The sequence below is a fragment of the Papaver somniferum genome, chromosome 7 (genome assembly GCF_003573695.1).
Source record: "Papaver somniferum cultivar HN1 chromosome 7, ASM357369v1, whole genome shotgun sequence".
NCBI lineage: Eukaryota > Viridiplantae > Streptophyta > Magnoliopsida > Ranunculales > Papaveraceae > Papaver > Papaver somniferum.
In genome coordinates, this window is record NC_039364.1 from 164,860,865 (window position 1) to 164,887,138 (window position 26,274).

A 26,274-nucleotide genomic window follows, 5' to 3' on the forward strand; every position below is an offset into this window, starting at 1 on the left:
AGCAATGCAATATGGAGTTGGATGGTGCTGGAAGGCAAAGGAAGTTGCAACTCCAAGAGTTAGAGGAGATTCGCAATGATGCATTTGAAAGTTCACGGATTTACAAGGAAAAGACTAAAGCATTTCATGATAGTATGATTACAAAGAAACAATTTTGCATTGGGCAGAAAGTGCTTTTATTTAATTCTCGTTTGCAATTATTTCCGGGTAAATTAAGGTCACGTTGGATTGGACCTTTTATTGTGACTAATGTGTTTTCTCATGGTGCAGTGGAAATTCGTAGTTTAGCTACAGGAAATGAACTTAAAGTAAATGGGCACCGGTTGAAACCATATTATGAGAACTTCTCTTCGGAAGTCGTGGAAGGAGTTAACCTTGTGGAAGTACTCCTCTGGAGGAGTGATGGAGGAAGTCGGGCTGACGACTTTAAACCAAGCGCTAAGTGGGAGGCAACCCACCGGTTTTGTATCTTTATCTTTATCTTTTTATTTTTAAGCATTTTATCTTTGTTTTTGCATATCATTTGCGGAATTTCCCACCTTGAACTTTACTTTGAATGACTTAATTTACATTGAGGACAATGTAAAGTTTAAGTGTGGGGGCATTTATATGTTTGTATAGTTAGTTGATTTGATGCCTTTAGTGAAAAAAAGAAAAAAAAAAAAAAAAAAAAAAAAAAAAAAAATGATAACTCCAAAGTCTAGCAACTTGTGCCTTACACTAATGGAAACATCGTGGTTGTAGGAGTTGAGGAACCCATTAGTAGAGTCTATTCATATGAAAACGAACAAAATATAAAATATAATATGTTAGTTGTCACCATATCTCGGAGTCGTCACCATATCACGTTCTATTTTTATTTTTCCATATTTATCTATTGTTTCTCTAAGTGAATTGGTGGGGCACGAACATCGAATTGTTATCACTGCTAGGATGACATAGAGTGATTGAGTTACTACGAAAAAAGAAAAAAAAAAGACCGACCAATTGACCAAAAGGAATAAATATGACACTTGGATAAAGCATTATGTGTGTGTTCTCCCTGTCTCCGTCGCCTAAGCAAGCGTGGAGTGCAGGATCCAAGGGAACTATTATGTAATCTGCTGACAAGAAACATGCGCTTGGATCCACAAGATCCAATCATGATGTCTATGAAGAAAAAAAGAAAAAAAAAAAAAAAAGAAAAGAAAAAATATTATTATTGTGTTGAATAAAATCAATCGCTGGTTCCCTTGTATACGCCATTGAATTGATCTAAAATTAAGTTTGTCGACCGCTGGTTCCCTTGTATATGCCCGCTGTGTTGATATTAGTATTCGGACCAGTAACTCAATCTAATAGGGTTTTTAGGTTTGTTTTGGCAGTGACCTTCAGACAGATATGGGAAACACCGTTCACCTTAGTCAACAGTTCGCCACCATCTACTTTCTATATCCATCTTCTTAATCTTTTCATGTGATTTTGGTTGATTCGATTCCGAGTATTGTGGTTGTGTTAACTTTCTGATAAAGCTTTACTACTAATTTATGAATTGGATTTGAAAGTGGGTACTTCCTCTTATGATCATTGATAGTATGCCAAGTACAAAATGTTTAGTGTCACTTATAGACTTTTCACAAGTAGTTGGAATTTGGAAAAAAAAAATTTGTAGGTACACCTCTTGTAAACCTTCACGAGACTATAACTCGTCCACTAGGGACACCTAGAGGTTCAAAGGCCTGCTATTCATGCTAAGAGTAACCGTATCCTCAGCGACACAGAGTTGTATGTATGTTTTATAATTATTTTGTTTGATTTGCTCGAGGACTAGCAAAGTCTAAGTGTGGGGGGATTTGATAGGTGTATAAAACACCTAATTTATATCTAGTATTTATGCTTTCTTTGCTAAGTTTTCTTGTAAATTATGTATGTTATGTTTGTTTTTGAGTATTTAGGTACTTTGGAGTCATTTGGAACAAAGGAAGAAGAACAAGGCAAAAAGATGCAAATGCTGTTGGAGACAAACTATTTCTCATTATTGGCTTCTATTTCTTAATTTTTGTCTGAAAAGCATGTCGGCTTTAGTGACGCAAATTTATGTCTGAAAAGCACGACTGCTTTAGTGATGAAGAGAAATTGTAAAGAAGAAGTGGATATGAGAAGTAAGAGACGGCTGATGTTGGTGGAAGAATTCAAGAGAAGAAAAAAGCGTTCACCCGATTTGAGCAAAAGAGCATAGTTGTCATCCCATGGCGAACACTATCCGGAGCCCAGTCAAAGTTAAGGGGGAACTCTATTTGGAGGAGTACTAAATACAGTCGAGCTGAGGTTAAGGGGTTATCATCTGGATGACCCTTATCTAAAGTACTGGGGTGTCTGAATCTGGCCCATATTACCCAGATCCATACCCAACTTCTATATCCTAACCCTAACATTTCTCTTCCCAAATCATTAGCAGCTGAAATCGAAAAAAGAAAGCAACCACTGCTGCTGTTGTTCCCGGAAGTAAAGAAGCAGCTGATGTTGAATTGGAGAGAATGGAAGAGCCAAGATGGCAGCAAAGTTATGCACAGCCAAGATGGCTGGCTAAGGAGCTATTATGCACAATGATTGTGCAACAGAAGATATGGCCAGTGCAAGACTATGGCCTGACAAATCAGACTAGTTAGACTCTGACTCAGCTGAGTTGTTTGACTCAGCCTCTGACTCGGTCAGACCGTGATCGAGTTGACCTGTTTGACCGGTGACCGGTCGGACTTTGCCGGTTACCTGAGACACTTTTCCGGCCAACTTCCGGCAATTTCCGACGACGATTTGGCAGAGTTTTTACATGGGTTTTTCTCACTTTTGGGCCACGTGGATTTTCATCTAATGGACTTTGAAGACTTGGACCTAATTTTGGAACAAGAGGAGCTATAAAAGAGAAGACTTCTACAACTTTTAAGATGGTGTATTCTACTTGGAGCTAAGGAGAGAGCCACTTTTGTTTACACAACTAGGGTTTGCTTTCGTTTTTATTTTTGATCTTCTTTATATGATTATTGATTATGATGAATTACATAGCTATGAGTAGCTAAATCTTATATTATTGGTTAAGGATGTAGTCATATATCTACAACTTGTGCTTGATTAATGCATTAGTTTTCTCTCTTGATTATCGTTCAAATCTCTATTGTTTTAATAATCACATGATTGATGTATTGTGATAGGACTTAGATGTTTGGTTAGTTAAGTGGCCAATTAATTGAACTTGCATCCTTGTCCATAGCTATTTTAGGGTTTTTCATCAAGCGATAACCCCGAATACAAGAGCATGATATGATTACGGTTTGTAGTGATACACTCTTGTAATCATATGTAGAGTTTGACCTTTGTCCGAATTGTCATGCGCAATGTATGACAATTGCATTGATTAGCCTATTTCCAAAACTTAATGCTCCTGGGAATTGAACTTAATTAGCGCAAGGCGTTAGGTTATTCTTTAGGTAGAATTCACATACGTAGCTCTAATGTGTATTTGATGAACTTAGGAAATTAATAGATTATCTTGCTCTCTTGATTCTCTAGGCTTTTGATAATAAAAAAGATTAAATTATAATTCTAATCATGTATGCAAGCACTTGTTTAAGATAGAAGATGAACTCCTTGACCAATATCTTTCTCTCATTGATTACATTCTACTTTTTACTTTGCTTTTAATTTAATTCATATTGCTTTATAAAATCAGAAATCTCCCTAATTGGTTACTTAGGAAATTGAATACTTAATAGCTACAATCGCCTCTCTGTGGAAACGAACTCTTTCTTATCATATACTTTAGGAAAGTGAATTTATTTTTGACGCATACGACAGCGATCGATACTAACCTTAATAATTCTAGTTTTAGATTTATTTATTTTTTCAATTTCCATGATAATCAAAAAGTAAAACCTAATCCCAAACAACAATTGAATTAGCCCGATTGGATTAAATCCCTTTAATCTGCACCTTTAATCAATGATTTAACTATGAAACTTTGAAATTTCCTCATCAATTTTTCTGAAAATCAACCAGAACTGGTTGATATATATGCATTAACATGTACCGACTATGGATTGATGTTCGTCAATTACGAAGGACACCCAGAATCGGTACATATTACCGGCTACGAAGACCGATTATAAGAATCGGGAATTATTAAGGTACATATGCACCGATTCTAGTAATTTTATTTTTTTTCCCTTGTCAAAATCGGCATATGTTCATCTCAATGTGATCCGATCATGTGCACTAAAACTAACAGAGAACTTACATTTGTTCCAGACCCATAATTTGTGTACAAATTGATTCTGATTGGCCGATTCTAACAACTCTATGTGTTCACACAAATATACATTTATTGATATCCCACTTGTTCTTTGTCTTCATTCTCTACAACCAAAAAACTTTTACATTTTGGAAAAGTCATTTTGAATCACAATCACATTAGTTCAGAGATTTCTCCACTTTTTCGTTGTCGTTTTTCACACTGACCTATATATCATCATTAGTTTTTTCTTCTCTCTTTGTTTAGGTATTCCTTCGTTGGGGAACTAATCATTGGTTGATCATCAATTCATTAATTGATTGAGGGAGAAATCATTTACTACTGACTCAAAAACTCAAGAAGATTGAGACCCAGAATCGGTTCATATATTTGGACATGTATACTGATTCTGTTGTAAAGGGGCTATATATGAGTTTATGTTTACCGATTTTGGGTGTTCATCATCAATAAAGAATATCAACTCAGAATCGGTCTATGAATATATGAACATCCACAGATTGTGGATTGATTTTTTTAAAAAAAATTTTTTTATCATGTTTCGGTGATGAATCAACATTAGTTGATTTCTAGATTAACAAGATTTAACATCTGTTAATCAACCAAATTAATACTAATTAATCAAGGATAAATTAGTCATTAACTAAAATAATTGGTTAAGGGGTACCTCATTTTACTTTAAAGTGTCTTATTTTGTCATGTAGTGATAGGCCCAAATTAATCTGTAAGGCCCCAATTTAGCCAGGTTATAAATAAACATGGCTATATTCTAAAATTACCTTTAATGAAATATTGTTAATAAATCTTAGTATAAGAAATATTTATAATTGATAGTTATGTTTATATTCATTACGTATGTGTTTTAAAATGCTTCAGCGATATAAAAGTTACAAATATCCGTGGCGCAGTTTGAGAGATATTTTATTTTTAAATTTTATTATTTTGTTATCCATAAGGAAAAAATAACTAAATTATCCTTAAGAATTGTGGGAGTATCAATTGTAAACAAAATCCGTTGAATTTATCTGCTCATAATCTACCCATTCATACATCCATTGGATTCTGGATTGGATGCGGGTATCACACATGGGTTCCGCCATATATTGGATTGGATAAGGGTGAAGGAGAAAACCGAAACCAATCTGGACTATGTGCATGCCTACACTCTTTTGACTATTTTGTGGAGGATGGAGGATAGAGACGTTCCAAGTCTTTTTTTCATATTTTTTTTTTTGGTATACAAGACATTCCAAGTTACCCGCTCTTAAATGATCCTAGAAAGTCAAACACGATTGGGTTGCAGAAGCTGAGCAGCTTCAAAATTCCATCATCAGAGAGATCAGACAGAGTGAGAGATTAGGATCAAATGTTTGATGTTTAATTGGGGTATGAAGACTGATTTATTCGCTGGTTTTGATTTGTCTACTTTGTTATGTAACTGGAATGTAGTGATGCATTCATCTTTGTAATATTGTTTTACCTTGGTGTCAATATTTTGGTGATACCAAGTTCTCTTTTATAAAATTTTCCCTTTTTAAGCCAAAAAAAAAAAAAAAGATTAGGATCTTAGAGAAAAAATAAAGAAAATGTTTCTTCAGAAGCTAATTAATGGATTCGTCGAAAAAGAACCGGCGATGAGCTCCAGTGAGAAAAACCGGCGATTGAAAGCCAGGATTTCTCGATGGATTCGTCTCATCCCTGTTGTTGTTTTTCTTTGATCGTTCGGCGTTTTTCGATTTCTCTTTCGATTTCACTTTCTTTTCCCTTTTCCACGATTGTTTTCCCTTGTTTTCCCTGTCAGTTTCGATCTAGGGTTTTAGTTCCTTTTCCGTTTTTTAGGGTTTTTGAAAGTTTTTGCTTCCATGTCTGCTACCCCACGGCCCTGTGCTCCTAGTTGTTCACGGACGTCTCAGCAACGCTCTTCTTCCCAGCCGCTATCATCTTCCACACGACGCCAAAACCATATCAAAGATGTTGTTTCACAGAACGAAAATTATCATTGCCCTCTCAAAAACTTCCATGGTTGTCTGGACGGGGTGAATGGTAGAGGTTATGTACGGGGATCGTTCACGAAACATTTACAGGACATGCACTTCTCAACATTGGATAACAAAGAAGATTGCAGAACCATCATATCCTACGACTTACGGGTCTTCTGTGCTTGGGAGAATTTTCTTAAACAGACTCGTCAATGGTTATGCTGCCAATGTATGACCTTACATGCCTGGAGACCCCCCTGTAAAGGTTTTGAAGGAGCTAGACATGTTGCCATTGCTGGTCCTGGTGCGCCTGCAGTCTTCCTCCTACACGACATTGACAGGCCTGAGAATGTTGTCGCTGTGGTTGATTCTGTTGACGTTAGTAAACCTGTAGCTTGGAGTAGTGGTGTTTCTTCGAACGAATCTGCTGAGGTTCCACCTTATTCTGTCGAGATGGGTTCTTCCCTAAAGTCTATACCTGACATGTTCTCCTCCTTGTCACCGGAACTGCTCAACGCCGTTTTTCAGCGGCGTTTTACCACGGTTTCCAGCACCCTCACCAGTGCAGGTTAGGCTTCTCTTGAGCCTTGAAGTCTAGTCTTGATAATGTGCTTTGTCGACCTGCTGATTTTTCGGCTTGGATCAGTCTCTTGCTGCTTCCCATTTGCACACTAACCTTATACAGACCTACTCGTTCTATGGATAAGAAGTCTTCCAGTAGGAAACGTCTTCAAGTGGCAGCCATCCAACAGGCTCTACTCACTTGGAAAGAACCCATGGGTTTCTTCACCTTGATCTTCAAACTTCTTCGCCAACCATGCCAACAATTCTCTGCCAAGAAGGACAGCGACAAGAAGCCAGAGTCGGCTAATTTGAGTGCGTGTCGGAAGAAGTTAGAATATGGGAACTTTGCAGCTGTGATTCGAGTCTTGTCTTCCAATGGGTTAGCACCTCGTAATGAGAGCACCTTGACTGAGTTGGAAGCTAAGCACCCCACAGCTCCCCCGCCAGATATTCCGGATGACATCGCCATTGGTGATTCCATAACGATTGACTCAAGGGTTGTCATTGGCGCCATCAAGAGTTTTCCCAGAGGTACTTCTTGTGGTCGGGATGGTTTGCGTGCTCAGCACTTGGTCGACGCTTTGAGTGGATCTGCAGCGGTTGTTGCTGACGAGTTGGTGGCTTCGATTACTGAGGTTGTCAACCTTTGGCTGGCAGGTAAGTGTCCTAAAGTCTTAGGAGAGCTTATTTCTAGTGCACCACTTACACCTTTTCTCAAACCCGGAGGTGGGCTTCGACCAATTGCAGTTGGTACTGCCTGGCGTCGTTTGGTCTCTAAGTTGGCCGGCTTTTCAGTTGGCAAGGACATGCAGTCTTATTTGGGTGATTTTCAATTTGGTGTTGGAGTTCCAGTGGGTGGAGAAAGCATACTTCATGCTGTCAATGGTTTGCTTGAGTTGAAGGGTCTGTCGGATAGCATGTCAATGTTTCTTATTGATTTTTCGAATGCTTTCAACATGGTTAGTAGGTATCATCTTCTTAAGGAGGTCCGGCTTCACTGTCCAGGTATTTCTCATTGGATTGAATTTTGTTATGCTAGGCCTGCTAATCTTTACTACTATCAATACATCCTGTCCTCAGCACTCAGTGTTCAGCAAGGTGATCCTCTCTGTCCCCTTTTGTTTGCTTTGACACTTCACCCTCTTGTGAAGTCCATTGCTTCTCGTTGTAAGCTTGATTTGCACGCCTGGTATCTGGATGATGGTACTCTCATCGGTGACACGTTGGAGGTTTCCAAGTCCTTGAGTATTATCGAGACCGAAGGTCCGATCAGAGGTCTCCATTTCAATATCAAGAAAACTGAGGTTTTCTGGCCTACAGTTGATCCACGGAGTATGGAGATAGGTGTTTTTCCCCCTGATATTGGTAGGCTGAGCAAGGGAGTTAAGATTTTGGGTGGGCATGCGCGCTTAGATTTGGATTTCATGAGTGACATGGCGGTTAATAGGGTGAATAAAACTATTCAGCTTATGTCGGCTACCAAAAAACTCAAGGATCCCCAAAGTGAGTTGCTGCTGCTCCGAAACTGTGTTGGTGTATCAAGATTATATTTTGTTATGCGTACTACTAACCCGACAGCTCTACAACAAGCCTCTGACCTCTTCGACGACCACTTGTTCCAATATTTGAGGCTTCTAATCACTGGAGATGCACCTGGTTTTGGACCCTTGCAACAGAGATTGGCTACTCTTCCTATCAAGGATGGTGGGCATGGCATATATACCATGACTGACACTCGCACCTATTGCTATCTTGCTTCTCAGAGTCAGACTGCTTCGGTGCGGAAGGTGATACTTGGTAGTTCTTTCTCAAGCGATTATGGGGTCGCCTATCAGTTGGCTCTTCAGAAATTCACTCAGGTATGTGGTTTGCCTTCCACTTTTTCGTCGATGACACTGCCCCCCTTCTATGCATTCCCTGGCAGTCACTTATTTTGATGCAATCAAGAAGCAAATCCCCGACCGATTCGTTCTTTCTGCAAGAGACTCCACACTTTGGAAATGTAACCAGATCAAACATGCTCATGATTATCTTTTGTCTGTTCCGATTAGTGGTTTAGATCAATGTCTTGGCCCAGACAGTTCAGAGTTGTAGTTTGCTACCGCCTTGGTATCCCCCTATTTGTTGAGGGAGGGTTGTGCTCGTGTTGTAATAAACCTATGGATATCTTTGGTGATCATGCGCTTCACTGTGCTAATGATGTTGGACTAAAATTCCGTCATGACTTAGTACGTGATGTAATTGCGAATATTTGCTTCAAAGCCGGGGTCCATGCACGCAAGGAGGTGAATTTGGGTCTTATGACAGATAGTAACAAGGATTTACGTCCTGCGGATATCCTTGTTCTCAATTGGGAAAAGGGCCAACATGTATGCATGGATGTCACAGGGGTCTCACCCTTTACTGGTGATGGTGTTCGCTCCTTCGTCCCAGGTCAGGCTATCTCTAGAGCAGTTTCGCGTAAATGCTCTAAATATTTGAACGAATGTACTTCACATGGTTATGGTTTGGGTGTTTTAGCATTCACTACCTTAGGGGAACTTAGTGAAGATACCATTTGTTTTTCAAGCATTTGAAGAATTGTTTAGTCAGCCATAATGCTGGCAGTGGTCTAGGTAGTTTTATTTTTCATCGTTTGGGTGTTGTCATTCAAAAAAGGATTGGTGCTCAGTTTGTTGCTCGGCTACTAACTAAAAACTCTGTAATTTAATTCTTAAAGATAGTTATTTTATTTATTAATGGATTACTTTCCGTTTACTTTTTTTTCCTTGCAATTCAAATTCCGGTATTCAATGGTCAAACAATTTTACCTATCATATTCTCCCCTAAATTCCTCGTCGACTTAGTAAAATTTATTTTACCTATGGTTAATTACTTTCTGTTCAGTTCATATGTAAAATTTATTTGAATTTGATCAATTTGATCTCAGTTTGTTACTAAATTTTAGTTCTTCGTTTCTAGTAAACAACAAACATTTACTGATCTGCTAGATATGTGTATAAAAACCTCATTGATATGGGCCAACCTCAAATTTAGTGCAATTCAAAAAGCCAAGCATATCTGGTTAATGAGTCACTAACCCACCGAGTCAAACGAGCCAATAAGTTAAATTAAATGTTACAACTTCGCCAAGAGGGCCAAGACTGAAGAAGAAAAGGACTGATTTTATTTTATTTTTGAAGGCAAGAAGACTGATTAATTTTAGGGGTTTCTTGATTCTAATTGATTACCAAATGGAAGAGGAGACCTCAACCAGTTCTTCATCAGATTATCAAACATTCGATACTGGTAGCTGGATTATGTAAGTTTGTTTCAATCTCTAACTCTCAATTTAATTCAATAAAGATCACATTTTTATTGAAATTTTACACACAAAAAACAGAGCCCAAGATTTGCTAAAGAGAAGACTGATTTTAGAAGACAACTTCACTTGGAAAATCCCCACTAGCACCACAAAATCGTCATCACAATTTTTAGTCAAAGAAGACGATGATAATAATACTGAATTGATAAGATATGTCGGAGGTGTTGATTTGAGTTTCTCAAAAGATGATTCTTCAATAGTGTGGACACACGAACTACGCGGGGTCCGAATGCCCACAATCAATTGTTAAAGTCTAAAGAGATTACGATGATGATACCCGGATGTGGGTTCATTGGCTCAAAACCCACGGGTTTATCATGGCCTCCTCCAACTTCCCCATGCGTAGCGATTATGCATGGGGTACAAATATAAAAGGAAAACAACATATATAAGCAAATGCATGCGTAACTAAATAAATGCAAAGTGCTGAAATGTAAATAAGACCAAGGTTTACGTGGTTCAGCACTAAGGCCTACATCCACGGGGTTTGTTGTTCTGCTATATTATTCACGGTTACACGAATAGTTTGAATGACTTGGGGTTTACATATTTCTCTCCACTATGGGATTCCTTACCTTTGCTATTCTCTCTCTCTCTCTCTCTCTCTCTCTCTCCTCTGATGTTTTTTCGATCCCCCTCCCCCTTTGTGGAGATTGGGTATTTATAAGGTAGGAATGTGGGACCCATCTCTGAAGACCGTTGGAACCTTATCTTCTAGTGTCTTGTGTCCATCACGCAGAGGTATGCGTTTCCCCTAGATCCCGCGGAGGCATCTTCGCTCGTTCCACAGGTCGGTCGACACGTGCACTGCTCAGAGTGTTTAATGCGGGTGGTTGAGGGGTCTGCTCGTGTCAGACAAGTGTCTTCTGCCCCTGTCAGTCCGTGTCAGCTGACTTTCTCCCCACCGTTGATCTTAGCTCCTCTTCTGGGGATGAGATAAAGCAACTCCTAGGGGTTTATTTGGTGCTTCGCGACGCATCGTGTTTTGATGTCTTGGCTTGCATGCTTTCCACGTACCTTTCTGTATCCACGTGTCCGATAGTGAGATATATGTGTACACAATTTGCCCCTTTTCTTCAGGCTTAACTGACTAAGGGGTGCCTTGAAGAAAAACTATCGTCGCATATCCTTCTCACTCCTAATAACTTCTCCTAGATACTTGGGCACGTCTTTTATTCGTGCATTAACTGCTTATGTAACGGGCACGTTTTCCTATTTGTCCCTTAATTTCCTCTTTTCTTTCGGGTATTTTAAGGATGGAGAGGAAATTTAATTTCATTCTTCCTAAACACTCTCTCAGTTCATTTTTCCTTTAAGTTTCCTACCTGCCTTCATTAAACCTGTGACCTTAAATTCTTTGTCAGTCTTCATTGCACCTGTGATCTTATCTTCTGTCAGTCTTTATTGCACCTGGGATCTTCCCCTGTTCGTTTCTTCTACTTGCTGTTTTTTGCCGGTGAGTTTTTCTTTTCTTGATTTCACTGTTTTATGCCGTGTTGAATTGTGAATTTTCTGCTATTTGTTGTTCCTTGTTTGTGATGAAGAACTCTTTCTGATGCTTGCATACTAGTTTGCCCCTGTTCTTCATCTTAAATTAAGGCAGCCATTACTTCGAGGGTGGAGTATTGAGATTGTATCCTAATTTTAGGGTTTCTTTGTTGTCGTGGTTGTATTGCTATGAATGTGTTTTTTGATTTTTGGTTATTGTGTGTAACCTGTTCTTGATTTTATTCTTTCCGCAGCCATGTCTGACCGTCCACGGCCTACCTATGAGACTCCTGATTCTAGGTTGTCGAGATCTCCTCAGCGTCGAGAGTCTCAGGATGATGTTCGTCGGAGTCGAGTGTCTTCCGGAGCGAGAGCCTCGTTTTCTCGGGAAGAGATTCCTCCAATAATTCCGTCTGGCTCACGGAGAATATTTAATCAGTCAATGGTGCGTCCTCGTGAAGAGACTCGGAGTACGCAGGCTCCTCCCCGCGTTGTTGCTTTTGACGTTCCTCCTTTACGTTCGTTAGTGCCCGAGCATCATCCACGGTCTTCTCCAACTTTGAAAGGGAAGAATACAAAGGGCGTAGCTCCTGCGGCTGGATCTTCAAAGAATCCCCCCGTGAAGAGAAAAGCGTCTGAAGCGTTTGTTAGTTCATCCGGTCCCGCCGAGGAGGAAGAGGCTGCTCCCTTGATACGCAGTGTTTCTGTGAGCAGGAGAAAAGTAACCTTCAAGCATATCGATCTTGAAATATTCAAGGAGAAACATGAGCTCCAAGCCTTCGGGGTTCGTTTTTATGCCCCCGAGGATGATATTACGTATGAGCTGATCTCTAAGTACGAATTCGATGAATTTCACTTGTTAACGACGGTTGGGGCCTTCGAGGCTGGTCTGATGCTGCCGTTGTACAAATCGGGTGATTCCTTCTATTACGACGTGCTTGCTAGTCGTGAGGGTTCTTCCACAAATACTCATAGCCGTTCCGTATCCCAATTATCGGGGAATTATCTCCGCGCTCTGAAGGAATGCTATCTGCGGAGTAAGGGGGAAACGTCGATGACTTGTTACGTCCCCAATCCCTTGGAGAAGGAATGGTACACTCCTGAGAATTTTAATAACTCCTTCGGTGATTACGTCAATAGCAGGAATCGCAAGCCGTGGAGTGTCAGCCTTCGGAATCTTCCTGCTCCTCGAGGCGAGATTCGTCTGTTAAATGAGGTCAGCGATGCCAAGCTGAAGTATGTTCCTGGCACGGAGGCGTCCAATCGTCGGAAACTCTTCCCCGCGCGAGAAAGGATCAAGCGTGATCATGACTACGAGTGGCACGCCACTGTCATTGAGATAGTAGGTCCGTGGGCTTATGGTTGGATTCCCGGTTCCCGCGGATGGCGGCCAACCGAGAATAGTAAGCCGCGCGAATCTCCTCCCGCTCGCTATGGAGATTTCTGCCCCTGGCGTCTGAACTTTGCGGGCATGAATTTTCCTTATGCCCTGGATGTCGTAGAGGGAGACGAGGAGGATGGTTCCGGTGCTATACTCCCCTCGAAGAATGTCTCAGCTGCTCAGGTACGCAGATTCTAGTTGTGTTTCGTTTTTATAGCTTCCATCGGACGGGAAGAATAATTCCTTTGTGGTGTCGGTTTCAGGTATTGAAGAAGACAAAGATTAGGCCGAAGCAGTCTTCTACTATGGTGGTGGGTGAGGTTGAGGTCCAAGAAGAAGTTACTAGTCCTGTGAACGAAGAGTTTGCCGAGGACGAGATTACAGATGGGGAGGAACGTACTGGTACCTCCCCTATCAATGCCGAAGAAGAGGTCTTTGCTGGTCCCACCGGTGATGGAGGAAGGAACAAGGGTGTAGTGGCGGATGATGTTGTCATCGAGGATGTTTCCGTCCCTGCGGGTGATGTTATGGATACCCTCCCTACTTCTCAAGAATTTTCTTTCGATCGGATGTATTCCACGGGAGAGTTCTTTGACGAAGCCCTCGATTTTCCCGAGGACTTCTCTTTACTTTCCCCTAATGACAATTGGGATGTTCTTGGTGGTGATGGTAATGGTGATGCTGCTGTAGAAGGTGTTGGTGCGGAGGAGCCTGCTGTGCATGTAGGCGCGGGAGAACATGCCAACGTTCGTGCTGAGGGGGTCGATTCGGTCAAAGGAAAATCTGTTGTGGACGCGCCCGCCGATAGTCTTCCCCAGTCGCCAATGTCTGAGGGTGAGGATGCCATCATGAGTTGGTTCAAGGAGAAGAATCTTCTGTTTGTCTCTCATCCTGCTTCTGTGGTTGTTGGGGAAAAGGAATCAACCGCGTATACCCGTCGTATGATGGAGATGTCTTCGAAGGCGCAGGTGTCTGAAGCCTGGGGAACAAGGTTGACCGTTCCCGAAGCTACCCTCGTGTCGGAGCCTCCTACTTCTGTTGCTGATATGATGGCTGTTGCCGACGGGTATCAATATGGCTTCCCGCAACAGCGCGTGCTGGAGGTAAATTTTCGTACATTCTTGTTCGTGAGAATAGGACGCTTTGGTTGAATAATGTTTTGTCATTTTGATGTGTAGATGATGAGGAGCGAGCATTGCAACCACGTGCTATATCAGTTCTTTAAAGCAAAATCTCTGAAGCTCGAGGCTAAGCTTCGTCATCGGGAAAAGGAATTATCTGCGGCGGAGGTGGAAATAGAAGAGCTGAAGAAAAGCCTTAAGGAAAAAGAAAGACTGGGTGAAGCAGAGGCTGATCTTCGTTCAGAACTTATTGCAGTGCGCGCTGAGTTAGAGCAAACTCGTAGCCAAATTTCCACTTTCACAGGTTTGGTTCTTTTCCCTCGCCGTTTATCATCATTCTTTTCTCTTAGTTGTTCTGTCTGAGTCTCCCCACCCTATGTCCAGTGGGTGGCATCCCCGAGCTGGTATGGCTTCGAAACGAAAGAGCTCGGCAAAAATCTCGTATTAGAGATTTGGTTGAGAAGATTAAGAGTGAGGCTAGGAAATGGGATGCTCGGGCTGAAGTATGGCGCGCGCGGCATGTTCAGATGGTCGACATGCAAAATCTGTACAACCATGATCGTGCTTTATTTGATGGCACACTGCTGTGGACCAGTGATAATCTGCGGGAATCCCGCGAGCGTACTTCCTTGTTGGAATCTAGGATTCAGCTATTGGAAGAAGAATTACAGACGGCGCGGTCCATTCCTCTTTCGGGGGTCCAAGATAATATGCTTGTTCTTGCCAGGGAACGAGATGATGCTCGTGCTGAAGTCTATGCTCTCAGCAATGCTCTTTCCGCGTCTCGTGCCGATGTAGCCCGTCTTGCTGAGTCTGAGAGAAATCTTGAAGTGTGCATGTATAGACTCAGCAAAGGGGTCTCAGAGATAAATAAAGAGGTCGACCACCTTCGTCATATGGACTCGATGAAGCAGGTAGAGTTAGATGCCTGTCAATTTACTCTCACCAACCTTCAACTAGACTATAAAAAATTATCCGCGGAATATGATCATCTTGATGAAGCGCGAGATGCGGTTGTTAATGAATATGAAGAGGCTTCGGCTTGTGTCGAAGGTATAATCCCAATTCATCGAGTGTGATCTTGTTTGTTTTCTACTCTAACTCCGTGGTGTTGTCTTTTTCAGGGCTCGAGGAACGGCTTCGCGTCACAAATGAAGAACTTGAAAAGGCTCAATCTTCCTTAGCACAGCAAAAGGAACAAACCAATCACTTCAAGAATTTAGCAGCCACCCGCGAGGAGGCCGTTGGTGCTGCTTCCAGAGAAGTGAACCGGCTATCCTCGTTATTATCCCAAGCCCAACAGCGGACAACAGTTATTAAACATAAGGCGCGTTGTCAATTGGCTGAGGAGACGAACAGGATGCTGGAGAGGATTGAGCTTGGCCTAAGGAATGAACATGGTCTCGTGAAGAACTACCCTCGTCGTCCCGTTCCTGCTGCATTGCCCAGCTCCTCGGGCCCCTCTTCTGGTGGGAGCGTCCCATCAAGTCTGCGGAAGAATCCGGATGACGGGACCGCCACCTAGGTAGAGCTGGCAGCATTCGGTAGGGTCCGCGGCATAATTGTGCTTTTTGTAACGATGTAAAAGGAATGTTTTTTGATTGTGTATCCTTGGCCTTGGCCGTTCACTTCTTGTAATCACCCTTTATGAAATGAATTCTCTTCTTGATAGACCTACAATGTTTTTGTATTTTAAGTTTGTGAAAAATCAAAACAAAAGTTAAGTGTTTTTGAGTGCGATACGAAAGGAAGGTACCTCCGTGATCGTCTTGAGACCTGTCACCCCGCTGGCAAATCCTGGGCCAGAGGATTCCCAGACGGTGGGGGCCTGGGCAACGTTCTAGGATATGGGGCGTAAAATATGTACGCACCCATTCCGTCGACCCGTTGCCTTAAGATTGGTTGGGTATCTCTTTCTGCTGGGTGCCTTCCCCCTGGTCCTACACTTATGGACACTGATGGGGGAGCCCTGAGAGATTGTAGATTAACTACTTTCCCCAATATTGTAGGTAGATTCCTCAGACTTGATAATTTGAAAGCTTGTTTAATTGATAAGTTGAGGTTTGCAATTCCTCTTCCAGAGATAGAAACATGTTGGGCGGGGGGGCTCCTTTCTTCTTCTGGTATATTCCCAGCAGATTCAAATCTGCGTTGCTTCTATGGGAAGTATGGTTTGAGCCATTTAGCATTCCAAGGATGCCGGAGAACCTCACCTTTTAGATTACGGAGGTAGTAAGAACCATTACCCGCAATGTCGTGGATCATAAACGGTCCTCCCCATGTAGGTGCTAACTTTCCCCATTTCTTTTCTTGCTGATATCGTGGGATTGTTCTCAACACATACTGTCCCTCTACAAAATTTCGTAGCTTTACCTTTTTGTTGTACTCCCTTGCTAGTCTTCGTTGATAATTTTCCATCTTTTGCAATGCTACTTCCCTCCTTCCCTCCAAATCGTCCAACCTTTCTAACATCATATCTGTTGTTAGGTTTTTCTCCCAGGCTTCAGTCTTCGTGGTTGGCATGAGGATTTCTGTAGGTATGACTGCTTCAGCTCCATAAGTAAGAAGAAACGGGGATTCTCCGGTAGCGGACCTTCGTGTTGTCCTGTATGCCCACAAGACATTGTGCAGTTGTTCGCACCATCTTCCCTTATGCTCGTCTAATTGTTTTTTGAGTATAAGGGCGAGGGTCTTGTTGGTAGCTTCCGCTTGTCCGTTGCTTTGAGGGTATAAGGGAGTGGACTTGTTCTTTCTTATTTTAAAGGTGTCGAAGAGCATGTCTATATTTTTCCCTGTAATTGCTTGCCGTTATCAGACACAATTTCAGCAGGTATACCAAATCTGCAAATGATGTTCTGGAATATGAAAGTGAACACATCCGCGTCTCTGATCCTGGCCAAGGCCTTAGCCTCCACCCATTTACTGAAGTAGTCGGTGGCTACTATCAAAAATCGTCTCTTCCTGGATCCTTCGATGAAAGGCCCGACGATGTCTACTCCCCATTTTGCAAATGGCCACGGGCTATCGACAGAGTTTAGCAATGTTGCCGGCGCGTGGATTTTTTTCGCGAAGCGCTGGCATTCTTCGCATCGTCGGGACATCCTCGCAGCATCTTGTATCATGGTCGGCCAGTAATATCCTTGCGTTTTTGCCTTGTCAGCTAGTGATCTCATACCGCTATGATTCCCTGCGTCACCATAATGGATATCCTTTAGAATTCGATGCCCTTCTTTTCGGGATAAGCAGCGTAGTAATGGTCCGAGGAAAGATTTTCTATATAGGACCCCGTCCCGAAGATCGTATCTTCCCACTTTGGAGAGCGTCTTTCTAGCTTGCTTCCGATCCGCAGGTAGGCTTCCTTTGTCGAGGAAAGCATGTATTGTCACCCTCCAGTCATCTTCATTGCTGAAATCTTCGTCTTGATTTGCTTTTGACAAGATGTCTTCTTCATCAAAGTCGTTATGGATGTCTTCTCCTACTTGGTCTTCAATATCTTCTTCCATCGTATCTTGATTGGTAGCGAAGGAGAATTGAGATGCAATCGAAGGCTCGTATACCCTTGCTATTTTAATACCTTCGGCATTTTTATCCCTCAACATGGATGATATGTATGCTAGGGCATCCGCATGCCTGAGGTCCCTTCTGCATAAGTGCCGGAACTTAATGTTCGGGATTTGTGAAGCCAATGTTTGGACCAATGCCATGTAAGCTGAAAGGGTGTCGTCGTACACATTATATTCGAGCGCGATTTGCCGTATGACCAGCTGCGAATCACTTGTCAGCCTTACATCGGTTATCCCCATCTCTATTATTATACGTAGGGCATGTATGACAGCTTCGTATTCAACAATATTATTGGTATGCTCTTTGAATTCCAATCTAAGTGCCTGTATGATTCTTTCTCCAGTTGGGGTGATGATGACAATACCTATTCCTGCCCCTTCCTTATTTTTAGATCCGTCGACGAAGACTTCCCATTGTCTATGACTCGCAGGTTCGAGGATATCCATTGGATCCTTGATTGCTTCTTCGGTTTCTGGTATTCCCTTGATCTCTTCGTCGTTGTCTAGAGGGAGGTCTGCTAAGAAATCTGCCAGAACTTGGGACTTCTGAGAATGCTGAATTTCATGAATGATGTTGAATTGGTCCAGATGGGTGTTCCATTTGGCTATTCGGCCCACTTTTCCTGTGCTTTTGAGGACTGCTTCCAATGGTGCTCTGCATGGTACCCTGACGAAGTGAGTTAGGAAGTAGGTTCTTAGTTTTTGGGTAGCCCATACCAGTGCGAGGATGAGTTGTTCAATCTTAGTATAATTTCTTTCCGCGGGATTGAGTGTCTTGCTGACGTAATAGATGGGCTGTTCTATCTTTGTATTGGTTTTGACTAATACCGCGCTGACTGCGTCCTCCGTTGCTGCTATGTACAGTGCCAAAACTTCATCAGGGTCAGGTTTCTGCAGGATAGGGATCGAAGCTAGATGTTCTTTGATCTTTTGGAATGCTTCCTCGCAATCAGCGGTCCATTCGAACCTGCTTCCTTTTTTAAGAATATTGAAGAAATGTTTGCACTTGTCCGAAGATCGTGCAATAAATCTGCCCAACGCTGCTATGGACCCATTGAGCTTCTGCACTTCCTTTAGATTCTTTGGTGACGGCATCTCTACTATGTCTTGAATCTTAGCTGGGTCTACCTCGATGCCCCTTTTCGTCACCAGATAACCGAGGAACTTCCCTGAGGTGACACCGAAAGTACATTTCTCCGGATTTACTTTCATGTGATGTTGTCTCATTGCATTGAAAATATTCCTCAGGTCCTGGTGGTGATTTTCACGCAGCTTGCTTTTGACGAGCATGTCGTCCACGTAGACTTCTAGGGTTCCTCCAATCCATGGTTTGAAGATAGCATCGACCATCCTTTGGTATGTTGCCCCTGCGTTTCGGAGCCCGAAAGGCATTCTGGTATAGCAATAAAGGCCATGTGGTGTATAGAATGCTGTGTGTTGCTGATCTTCTTCTGCCAGGGCTACTTGGTTGTAGCCAGAGTATCCGTCCATAAACGACAGATCCTCGTACCCTTCAACTGCTTCAACCAGTTGATCTATGCTCGGCAGGGGATAGCTGTCCTTTGGACACGCCTTGTTGAGGTTAGTAAAGTCGATGCATATTCTAACCCCTCCATTTTTCTTAGGAACAATGACCATGTTGGATATCCAGGTAGGATACTTGACTTCCTTGATAAATCCTGCGTCTAGTAGCTTCCGAAGTTCTGTTTCTACCGCCTCATGATATTCTGGAGCCACTTTTCGTATTTTCTGCCTGAACGGGGGTGTGCCCTGTTTGATGCGTAGTTCATGTTGGATTACTTTTGGGTCGATCCCTGGCATATCTCCTAACTTCCAGGAGAACACATCCGCATATTCCTTGAGTAATTTGGTTAAGGAATGTTCTCTCCCTTCGCCCATGATGGTCCCGATTTTGACCCTCTTTGGGTCTTCTTCCGTTCCTATGTTGATTTCCTTAGTGGGTTCCACGGGTGTGAACATAGGCCTTGGGTTTCCGAGGACTGGGGCGCTCTTTAATTGCTATTTGGCGTGTTTCTGCTCTTTGTTGATTGTTGAGGTACTTGTTTCCGAGCCTCGGACATTACCCTGTATCATTAAGCCTTTTCCTGTGGTTTCCTTAAGGAATAGTTCTACGGCTTTCTCTTGCGTGGTTTCTTGATTTCTTACTCTTCGGATTTTTCGCTGTTCTTCTTGCTCGTTGTTGATATGATCCTGAGTGGCCTGGCATTCTCGTGTAGCGATTCGATCTCCCTTGATCTCCATAATTCCCTCAGGTGTTGGAAATCTTAGGTACTGGTGGTATGTTGCCGCCACTCCTTTGAGCTTGTGTACCCACTGTCGTCCAATAATGGCGTTGTAGGGGGAAGGGGTATCCACCACACTGAATCGGGTATCCAGTTTCATGGGCCCTGCGTTAACCTGTAACACAATGTCTCCCAAGGGCTTCGTGGCCGCTCCATTGAATCCGTAGATGGTGTGATAAGAGGTCATCAACTGTTCATCATGGAGCTTCATCCGTTTGAATGCGTCATAGAATAGGACATTCACAGAGCTTCCCCCGTCTATGAGGATTTTTTTGAGGTTACACCCCGCTATTGGTAATGTCAGGACCAAGGGATCGTTATGGTCTTCCATATCTTCTTCGATATCCTCGGCATCGAAGATGACAGGTAATTCCATCCATTTTTCATGTTCGTCCACTGTTATCCCATCAACCTTATATAACTCGCAGCGATCTTCGAATTGCTTCCGTAACCTTTTTCCAATCTGTGCTGTGAGCGAGGGTCCTATGGCTGCGGAACACGAGATGGTGTTGATTGTTCGGTTTTCTTCCGGAAGTTGGACTGGCTTGGTTCGTTTGGATCTGTCCTCGGTAACCTCCTTCCGTATGTAATGTTTGAGCTCTCCCGCATCAATTAATTTTTGAATCATTATTTTAAGGTTCTTGCATTTTTCGGTCTGGTGTCCGTTGAAACAGTGATACTCACAGTAATCTTTAGACTTTTCGGATCTTGGGGGCTGCTTTCCCTTAGACCATGGCCATTCTAAGTTTTCCCTCCCTTTGATCTCCCGCAGGATACGAGCATAGCTAGCGTTGAGTTTCGTGTAAACTTGGTCTTCGAATTTTCGGTCGCCTGTTCTTCGTTCATCCCTCTGTTCCTTTCTATCTTCGTGAGGTCTCTCATCTGAGGAACCCCTTTTGGCCCCATTGGTTTGTTCTGCTGAATTGGTGCGGTGAGACCTCTGCGGATATGCCCTCGGGTTTTCCCGTTGAATTTTTTCAAGTCGAGCGTGCTTCTCGATAATTATTCGGAGATCGCCTTCTGTCTTGGGCACGCTCCCGTGAATTTCAACAAATAGGGGACTCATTCGGTCCAAGCCCCACTTATAGCAATTGATGCTCACCACTGGGTCCACGCTTCCTATGGCTTGGCAGATCCTATGCCATCTGTTTGTGTATTCTCTCGTGGTTTCCTTGTAGCCGATTGCTAGTGAGAAAAGCTTATCCATCCCAGTGTTTACAGTCTTGTTGTACATGTATGTTCTTAAGAATTTCTCTGCCAGTTGGTCGTATGAGTGTATGGAGTTTGGTGGCAGATTATCAAACCATGATAACGCCGATCCCTTCAAACTTGACGGGAAGTATCTACAGAGTACGGCGTCGTTCTGTCCCCATCTTTCTAGGACGCGGTTGTAGTACCGAACATGTGCAGCAGGGTCGCTGGACCCATCATAGCATTCGAACGTCGGGACAGGGCATTTCAGGGGAATAGGGGTGTTGGCCAAGCGATGCGTCAGGGGCGTGGAGTTAGCTTCTCTCATAACCTCTTCTAACCTTCCCCCTCCTTGTTTATTTTTCAATTGCCTGATCTCTGCCATCATCTCATCTCGCAGTTCCTCCATTGCGCGTTGGTGTTCTAAGTTCTTCAGATCATTTCCGTTTGATTCTCCATCGTCATAGTCCGGGTCGGATACGCTATGTCTCCTTGTTGCGTCTTCATTAGTCGCTAGGACGACTCTGCAGTCTTGGTTTGGCTCTGGTGCTTTGGAGCTTGCTTCATCAAGTTGTTGGTTGGTCTTTGTGCTTAGAGCAATCCGCTCCTTTAAATCTTGATTTTCTCTGGCCAAAAGTGCTACAGCTTCTGCGTAAACCTGTTGGTTCCTTCTCAGTTCCTCGAGCTCAGCCATTAGCTGGTGTGATTGGTTGGACCCCTGATTGGGAGTCCCCGCACGTGCCGCTACAGCCGTGGCGCCACCCTCCTCCATGGTCTGTACCAAAGGTGGCAGGGGTTCAACTTCTGTTGCTGGTGTTTCCAAATTGGAGTGAGCGCCCCTTTGCGGTGCCCGAGCCGTCGGTATGCTTTGGTTCTGGTTATTTGTTAGCGGCATTCCAAAGGTTAGCAGATGCGCGGGTTGGAATGTTCTGGATTCATCCACCCTTTCCCTTGGTTGGTTAAGTTGACTCATGGCGAAGGTATTGCTAGCCTCCGCGGCCTTCGGGACTACCGCGGCTTCCCCGTATTTTATCGTTGCTGCTCTGAGAGCCGCCATTGCAACTGAATTAGCGTTCATGGGTGAAGTGATTTCAGTTGTATCCTGCCTTCGATTGGTCATTTTAGTTTTATCTCCTTTCTGCTTGCTTCGGGTGATGATCGGGGTTGTCCGGGGTGTTTCTTTTGACAAAGCTTTGGATTTTCCTGCTTCCTGCGTCTTCTCCATCACGTGCCTTTTTGTTGACGAAATCTAGCGTAAACTCGCCTTCTTTACTCACAACACGTTCTCTCTGTATAAATTTATTCAAACAGAAACGGGAATATCCGCGTGAAGCGGGTTAGTTGTCGAAATACAATTTTTCAAAAGCGGGTTTATTAAAGGCGATCTTTAGTATATATAAAAAAAAAATATGAAAACTGTAAATCCGACGGATTAGGACAATAACCCATGCTTGGAACACTAACTCTTATCGAAGGCAAAAGGTGGGTTTTTGAATATAATACTGTTGACGAATGATCTATACAGTCAGAGCTGATAAAATCGGAGCAATCGTATGCCAAATTAGAATGAAATCACAGGACAAGATAAATCTTTTACCGGGACGAAGTCCCTGTTTCTAGCGCCAAATTGTGGACACACGAACTACGCGGGGTCCGAATGCCCACAATCAATTGTTAAAGTCTAAAGAGATTACGATGATGATACCCGGATGTGGGTTCATTGGCTCAAAACCCACGGGTTTATCATGGCCTCCTCCAACTTCCCCATGCGTAGCGATTATGCATGGGGTACAAATATAAAAGGAAAACAACATATATAAGCAAATGCATGCGGAACTAAATAAATGCAAAGTGCTGAAATGTAAATAAGACCAAGGTTTACGTGGTTCAGCACTAAGGCCTACATCCACGGGGTTTGTTGTTCTGCTATATTATTCACGGTTACACGAATAGTTTGAATGACTTGGGGTTTACATATTTCTCTCCACTATGGGATTCCTTACCTTTGCTATTCTCTCTCTCTCTCTCTCTCTCCTCTGATGTTTTTTCGATCCCCCTGTGGACACACGAACTACGCGGGGTCCGAATGCCCACAATCAATTGTTAAAGTCTAAAGAGATTACGATGATGATACCCGGATGTGGGTTCATTGGCTCAAAACCCACGGGTTTATCATGGCCTCCTCCAACTTCCCCATGCGTAGCGATTATGCATGGGGTACAAATATAAAAGGAAAACAACATATATAAGCAAATGCATGCGGAACTAAATAAATGCAAAGTGCTGAAATGTAAATAAGACCAAGGTTTACGTGGTTCAGCACTAAGGCCTACATCCACGGGGTTTGTTGTTCTGCTATATTATTCACGGTTACACGAATAGTTTGAATGACTTGGGGTTTACATATTTTTCTCCACTATGGGATTCCTTACCTTTGCTATTCTCTCTCTCTCTCTCTCTCTCTCCTCTGATGTTTTTTCGATCCCCCTCCCCCTTTGTGGAGATTGGGTATTTATAAGGTAGGAATGTGGGACCCATCTCTGAAGACCGTTGGAACCTTATCTTCTAGTGTCTTGTGTCCATCACGCAGAGGTCTGCGTTTCCCCCTAGATCCCGCGGAGGCATCTTCGCTCGTTCCACAGGTCGGTCGACACGTGCACTGCTCAGAGTGTTTAATGCGGGTGGTTGAGGGGTCTGCTCGTGTCAGACAAGTGTCTTCTGCCCCTGTCAGTCCGTGTCAGCTGACTTTCTCCCCACCGTTGATCTTAGCTCCTCTTCTGGGGATGAGATAAAGCAACTCCTAGGGGTTTATTTGGTGCTTCGCGACGCATCGTGTTTTGATGTCTTGGCTTGCATGCTTTCCACGTACCTTTCTGTATCCACGTGTCCGATAGTGAGATATATGTGTACACAAATAGCATGTGCTTCGATCGTTGTTCTTGATCTTCTACAAAATGACAATGGTTGTTTATATGAAGATTATAAAATCGTCCATCTTCAAATTCCATATATCCCTGGTTTCCTTGCTTTCAGAGAGGCTCCAGTTCTACTGGAATTGTTGGAGAAAATGAAACGCCAATGTAGTCCTTTCTACCCACAGGTGAATAAATTTTTATTTATTTTTTGATTAATTTTTGTGGTAATTTCAACTGCTGTGAGAACACAGAACAATATATGTCCCAATGTGGAGTTGTTGTTTAATTATAATGAACTTTGTGTAACAGTGTTTGATGGTTGATGGCAATGGATTACTTCATCCCCGAGGCAAGTTTTCATTTAATTTGAAGAAGTTATGAATGACTGGTGATCAAACTCGCCCTTGCTTGTCACTTGAATGGCTCCATTTTATGCTCAAATTCTATATTTAGTATTCTTTTTTGAAGATGATATGTATATAGTGCTTGGATGCTTTCGTTATGACTCATTGTGTTTTTTCATCTTATCGCTTCGTTATGACTCATTTGGATTACAGCAATGTTAAGGGAATTACTAAGCCTAGATAAAGTGCATTTTGTAGGTTCTGGATTAGCTTGTCATCTTGGTGTTACTGCCGATATCCCTACTATTGGGATAGGAAAAAATGTGAGTTTTACTTTCTAGAACAATTAGTATTGCCTCATGCTATAATGTGTTCTTAAGTTCATAGCTGAGAAAGTCATTTTTGTTTCACACTTTAGCTGCATCACGTGGATGGTCTTTCAAAATCTGAAGTTAGAAAATTTCTAGAAGCAGAAGAAAACAGTTCTAAAGATCTAATTACGTTAACTGGGTATTCTGGTCGCATATGGGGAGCAGTAAGTAGCTAGTTTGTATTAAGTCGGTGTTGCATTTAACTTCATGTCTGAAATTTAGTGCAAAAATCATAGTTTTGACTGCTATTATGCAGGCATTGCGATCAACTAATGATTCGTTGAAACCCATATATGTATCAATTGGCCACCGGATATCACTTGACAGTGCAATTAAGCTTGTTAGGCTCACCTGCAAGTATCGTGTTCCAGAACCTGTCCGGCAGGTAACTTTTTCTCGATTGCTCAAATATGAAGTTTATGTGCCCGCGTTAATCGTGTAGTAAAATATTTTACCTCCATGATTGTGATTACTAGTAAGTCGAAAGACAAGCATGTAGTTTTAGGTTCCGTACACTTAGAGTGTGTTGTACAGTCACCATTGTAAATCAAACCTTTTGTTTAATGTTTGTAAATGCAGGCAGATATGCGGTCGAGAAATTTCCTACAGAAAAATCAAGGACTTGTGTAGAAAAAGTGTGATTAATAGGTAAGCCACTTCTTGGTTTTTAATTATTCAACTACTTATCCAAGTTATAAACTTGAAAGAACGGGAAATACACGAAATATATCATCTTTTGGTTTCGCAAAAAGCCATGTGGTGATCGACCACTTGAATTCATTGAGTGATGGTCAGTTGGTTTTGCTGGTTTAGAATTTCTGCTATCCGGTGTAGCTTGAAATTTCCTAGTCTTCTAACCATAGAATCTGATATCTATAAGACAAGTTGATCATCTCACAACTTCTGATTGAGTTTGCTCCAGATGCCAATTGTTCAAAAGTCACTTAGTCTCCCCACTTATCCGTCCAAATTCCTTGCCTCCTTGGCGCTGGGAAAACAGATAGAAGTCTATAACTTCTGATAAAATATTGGTTGCGCAGGATTCTCATTATTACTGTTTCTCCTGATGCGTGTGATATGAAACCGCTCGCTTAGCTAATCCATAGGTACCTAAATCATTTTCTTCAATTGGTAAAGCTTCATATTTATTTGGTATTTGTATTCTTCATTTACAGAACAAGTCCTGCAGACAAAATAATTACATCCATGAAAGCAAGATGCACCTCCTCTTTCCACTTAAAAGATGTCAAAGTTGTGATGTGTTCACTTATTTACAAAAGTGAGAAGCTTCGTATTTGGATTTGTATCTTGTCGACTTACTAGATCGGCATGAAAGTCTCAGTTTGAGACAGACTGCTTGTAAATCTACATGTTTACCTGTATATATATTGAGTAAATATTCTCAACC

At 42.4% G+C, this 26,274-nt stretch overlaps 1 protein-coding gene across 1 annotated transcript; it reads left to right on the forward strand.

The window, feature by feature from the left end:
- The first annotated feature begins 24,138 nt into the window (after positions 1-24,138).
- Positions 24,139-25,496, forward strand: LOC113295496 (endonuclease V-like). The gene is made up of 6 exons (XM_026543827.1): positions 24,139-24,336; positions 24,461-24,500; positions 24,709-24,818; positions 24,914-25,030; positions 25,123-25,251; positions 25,446-25,496. The coding sequence occupies exons 1-6, from the start codon at positions 24,139-24,141 to the stop codon at positions 25,494-25,496; spliced, it is 645 nt and encodes a 214-aa protein (XP_026399612.1).
- Positions 25,497-26,274: the final 778 nt, after the last annotated feature.

Bases quoted from the DNA above. Each gene is read 5' to 3' on its own strand.
- LOC113295496 (XM_026543827.1), top strand. From the start codon at position 24,139: ATGTGTACACAAATAGCATGTGCTTCGATCGTTGTTCTTGATCTTCTA. The intron at 24,819-24,913 runs GTGAGTTTTACT...TTCACACTTTAG, and splicing joins CTATTGGGATAGGAAAAAAT to CTGCATCACGTGGATGGTCT. The intron at 25,252-25,445 runs GTAACTTTTTCT...TTGTAAATGCAG, and splicing joins TTCCAGAACCTGTCCGGCAG to GCAGATATGCGGTCGAGAAA.